Below are 5,000 nucleotides of genomic sequence, written 5' to 3' on the forward strand. Positions count from 1 at the left end.
GGCAGTCTCAGAAACTTTGGAAATCAACAATCTTTTAACAGTTTCCAGGCTGGAAAACAAAGATCTGGCACCACAAGCACCTTTGGAAATCAACAGTCATTGGCCAGCTTTCAGAGTGGTAGCCAGAGATTCTCGAATGTTCAAGGTGGTGCTAACAGTCAAGGAAATCAACGGTCATTAACCAGTTTCCAGAGTGGTGGACAGAGATTTGTGAACTCCCTAGGTGGTGCTAATATTCAAGGAAATCAACAGTCACTGACCAGCTTCCAAAGTGGTAGCCAGAGATATGGAAGCTCCCTAGGTGGGGCTAATATTCAAGGAAGTCCGCAGTTATTGACCAGCTTTCCGAGTGGTAGCCAGAGATATGGAAGCTCCCTAGGTGGTGCTAATATTCAAGGAACTCAACAGCCATTGACCAGCCTCCAGAGTGGTAGCCAGAGATTTGGGAACTCCCAAGGAAGTGCTAATATTCAAGGAACTCAACAGCCATTGACCAGCCTCCAGAGTGGTAGCCAAAGATTTGGGAACTCCCAAGGTAGTGCTAATATTCAAGGAAAGCAACAGTCATTGACCAGCTTCCAGAGTGGTAGCCAGAGATTTGGGAACTCCCAAGGTAGTGCTAATATTCAAGGAAAGCAACAGCCATTGACCAGCCTCCAGAGTGGTAGCCACAGATTTGGGAACTCCCAAGGTAGTGCTAATATTCAAGGAACACAACAGCCATTGACCAACCTCCAGAGTGGTAGCCAGAGATTTGGGAACTCCCAAGGTAGTGCTAATATTCAAGGAAAGCAACAGCCATTGACCAGCCTCCAGAGTGGTAGCCAGAGATTCGTGAGCACTCTAGGTAGTGCTAATAATCAAGCAAATCATCAGTTATTAACCAGCTTCCAGGGTAATGACCAGAGATTCGAGAATTCCCAAGGTAGTGCTAACAGTCAAGGAAATCAACGGTCATTGACCAGCATCCAGAGTGGTAGCCAGAGATTTGGGAACTCCCAAAGAGGTGCTAACCGTCAAGGAATCCAGCAGTCACTTAACCTCCAGACAAAAAGCCAAAGATATGGAAACAGCAGAGATTCTTCACTCCAAGGTTCTAGCAATGCACAGATTCAAAACCAAAATCAGAATCAAGGTATTGCTGGCCAACAAAATGAAACCCCTGAAGGTCGTCAAACTTTTGGAAACCAAGACGTGAGCAGTTCACAGAACTTCCAGACCCAAGGTTTGAGCAGCTCTCAAAAACCACAAAACCAAGCCTCCAACAACTTCCAGAGTTCACAGACTCTTGGATTAAGTAACTTGCAAAGCCTCCAAAATCAAGGATTTAATGCAGAACAGAGTCCTCAAGGCCAATAATTCAACAGTGCTCAGAATTTCCAAAACCAAGAATTAAGTGATGTCCAGAACTTCCAGACCCAAGAGTTTAGTAATTTGCAAGATAATCCAAACTTTGGTTTTGATGGAGATATTAATTCTCAGACCCAAAGTCAAGCATTTGGTAGAGGAACGCAAAACTTGGGGGCTAGCAACTTTCAAAACATCCAGGGACAAGGCTTCAGCAGCCAACAGAATCTTCAAAACCAAGATTTTCGTGGAAACCAAAATTTCCTGAACACAGATTCCACTCTTTCTCAAACAACCTTCAATCAAGACTCCAACAGAGGTTCAGCACTTGCTAACAGACAAAATTGCCTAAACAAAGAGCTCAGTGATGCAGTACACTCTTCCCAAGCTCAAGATTTCACCGGATCTCAGAATTTCCAAGATCAAGGCTTTGGAGGCAACGTAAGCTTTGGTGGAGAAATCACTAACAGTGGAGTATTCTCCGGTGGAGTTGTAGACACATTATCCTCTACTGTTGGGTCTGGAGGAGAGTTGTCGTCCAGAGTTACTATCAATTCTGATTCTACCAGTTTTGATAACACACAATACACAAATGGTAGTAACGGCAGGAGTGTGTCTGTTGTGTAAGCTAGTCATAATCACAGTTTCAAGAACTGATTGAACTCTCTCCACCCACGTGCTTTCTAACCCACTCTCATTGTGATATCTTAGTTTTAATGAATTTGATGTATCCAATAAGACAATTATTTGTTACTTGCTGGACTTGCAGTTAATAAAAATCGCCATACGACAACTTGTACTTGATTTTCCTTTTTCAAATCTGTTTCAAGCAAAGACTGCTTTAGTAACTGATTGTGATAATTATCATCTGCTGTTGGTATATATAATGGCAGAGTTTGAGGTAAAGCAAAACGGTTTCTCAGTAATTTAGCAAAAACTAGACTAAGTAATTGCTGCCAGAAACCACTGGGTTACTCAGATAAATCATATACTACTGTAACAAGATTTCAGAAGCCGCATGTGATTTGTTAGTTTAAAAAGCTTTGGCCACATTTGTTATAACAATTAAGTGGGTTGAAAAACCTCTCAAAGGCTGTGAAAAATAGTAATTGTGTATAATATTAATCTTTTTTAACAGTATTTCGAATAATAGTCAATTATAACTGCTTCATAAATATAATTCTCCTTTTTCTGAATCTGAAAGAATACATTTTTTCTGGTAATATAAGTGGCAATAAAGACTATAATCTTCATCCAATTAAGAATGGACAAATGGAAACAAGGAGGTGAAGTTAGAAGATATCTTTTGAAATACTATTATGACGGTGTAGAGTGATCTATAGCAATACAAAATACGTTATAAGGTAGGATGTACCAAGGACCAAAAACTCTTGGGACAGAGATTCAGAGAGGAAAAGAAGTCATAAAGAAGATCGTTTGTAAGGGTAGGTTTACACCTATGAACTTTTGTATTGCGGGCTGTTACGGCATGGGACAGCAAGAAACCGCGCAAAAGCGCACCAAAAGCGTGCCATGTCGCTGGCGGTGGCTGGCGTGGACCGTTAAAGTTGAACGGTGCTGCATTTACATTTTCCTTATGCTTAATTTCTATATCATGACAATATATATGATGATATGATTGGGTGAAATGAAATTGAAAAATGAAAAAGCATGGTCATAAAGAATCATAACATGAAGAAATATAACAGGAAATCTAACATGAAATATGATATATGAAATATGAAATAAATAGAACTCGGAAAATAACTTCAACTATAAACTGAAATGTAACATGAAATAAATATGGCCATCAAATGATATAATAACATACAAGGTAAAGAACAATAATATAATATTGAGAACATGATCAAATGAACATGAACACATACAAATGATAAAGACACAAAAATTAACATTGACTGGACATGGTTATTAACAGGGGAACAATGAAAAATCAGTAACAGACTAAAGACATATTGACCTTAGTTGATAATATATATTTGCAGTTGAAAATGTTAAGATATAAACCAAGTCCCAATTTCATTTTCTTACATTCTATGCTTTTCATACTCATTTTCTTACATTCTGTGCATTTCTTGTTTTTTTACTTACATTCTATGCTTTTCATGTTCATTTTCTTACTTTCTATGCTTTTCTGTTCATTTTCTTTCATTCTATGCTTTTCATGTTCATTTTCTTACTTTCTATGCTTTTCATGTTCATTTACTTACATTCTATGCTTTTCATGTTTGTTTAGTATAAGTATTTTTTTTATGTCCATCATTTGCTTCTCATTTGTCTCATTATTATGAATTATGTTATTATTACTTTCAGTTAATTATTATCCAACATCATTTTTTATATGTACCAATCATCATTCCAATATTCTTTATTATATTAACATTGTTATTAGTTCTTAGGACAATACAAAAGTATGGGAGTATAAAACATTGAAAAATACATCATGATCTTTATTTACAATTATATACATTGGTTGAGTTATTTTTTATTACAGAGTTCTTTGGGTCCTCTAGTCGTCAGTAGCTGGTCGTCCTCGAGGAAACGCCATTCGCTCTTGCCATTCCACTGCGCCTGCATACTATGAGTAGTACTGGGCCAGGTAATCTCTGACGGCCTTCGCTCGACGTGTGTAGTTCGGTCCCCTTCTTGTCCTGAGTCGTTCCATGAGGTTCAGCGACTCCTGCCTCCAAGTACCTGGTACGACGTTATGGTGTTGGTCCTCATGCTCGACGTCGGTGCCAGCACATGGGTAGCGTTGCAGTGCCTGGCTGTGCATGACGCATGCGCACAAAGTTATCTTCTTGCACACCTGTACATCCTGTTACATCGTTGTCCCGAAGACTCGCCATCTCATCTGCAGCAGGCCGAATGTGTTTTCCGCCACACGACGAGCGTGAGATAATCTGTAGCTGTATAGTCGTTCGGTGGGATCATGTGATTGGTGGGAGTAGGGCTTCATCATCCATGACTTGAGAGCGAAGGCATCGTCGGCAACTATGTGGAAGGTGATGGGTTCGTCGTCGTTGGGCAGATTTCTGTCTTGTGGGAGTGCTCGGTTGTTTGTGATAGCCCTGGCCAGGTTGCACTTCTGCCAGGTTCCTCCATCCCCAGCACCTCCTTCTGCACCGACGTCAACGAACAGGAACCTTTACTTTGCATCGGAGAGGGCCATGAGGACGATGCTGTGGAACTTCTTGTAATTGAAGTACAGTGATCCTCCACTTTTGGGTTTCTTGATCGCGACGTGCTTCCCATCCAGGGCTCCCACACAATTGAAGTAGTTCCACTTTGAGGGGAATCGTTTTGCTACGTTGTTCCATTCTTCTGGTGTCTTTGGGCACTTCATCACTTCTGGTTTGTATGTGTCGATAATGGCTTGGCAGACTAATGTGATAAACCGGCATATGGAACTCTTGGAGACTCTGAAGCTGTATTGGAGGCTTGTATAGTCGTTCCCACTTGACAGGTGGCGGAGAGTGACCGCCAACTTGAGTCCCACCTCCTGTGCAAGTCGCATATTCGTGTCCTTCTTCAAAATGGGCGTCAGCCTTTCGACCATCCCCTCGAACAATTCAGGGTAGATGAGTAGAAAGTTCTTGTGTCCTTTGCGGTCCTTCCTTGTTCAGTTCTTG

General features: G+C 40.7%; 1 protein-coding gene across 1 annotated transcript in view; it reads left to right on the top strand.

The window, feature by feature from the left end:
- LOC135200554 (uncharacterized) overlaps positions 1-2,132 on the top strand; it is a 3,401-nt gene extending 1,269 nt beyond the window's left edge. Inside the window, exon 4 of the mRNA XM_064229190.1 lies at positions 1-2,132. This exon is cut by the window's left edge and continues 121 nt beyond it. Within this exon, the coding sequence (XP_064085260.1) occupies positions 1-1,359 (1,359 nt within the window). The 3' untranslated portion in view covers positions 1,360-2,132.
- Positions 2,133-5,000: the final 2,868 nt, after the last annotated feature.

Source organism: Macrobrachium nipponense, chromosome 27 (genome assembly GCF_015104395.2).
Source record: "Macrobrachium nipponense isolate FS-2020 chromosome 27, ASM1510439v2, whole genome shotgun sequence".
NCBI classification, from domain to species: domain Eukaryota; kingdom Metazoa; phylum Arthropoda; class Malacostraca; order Decapoda; family Palaemonidae; genus Macrobrachium; species Macrobrachium nipponense.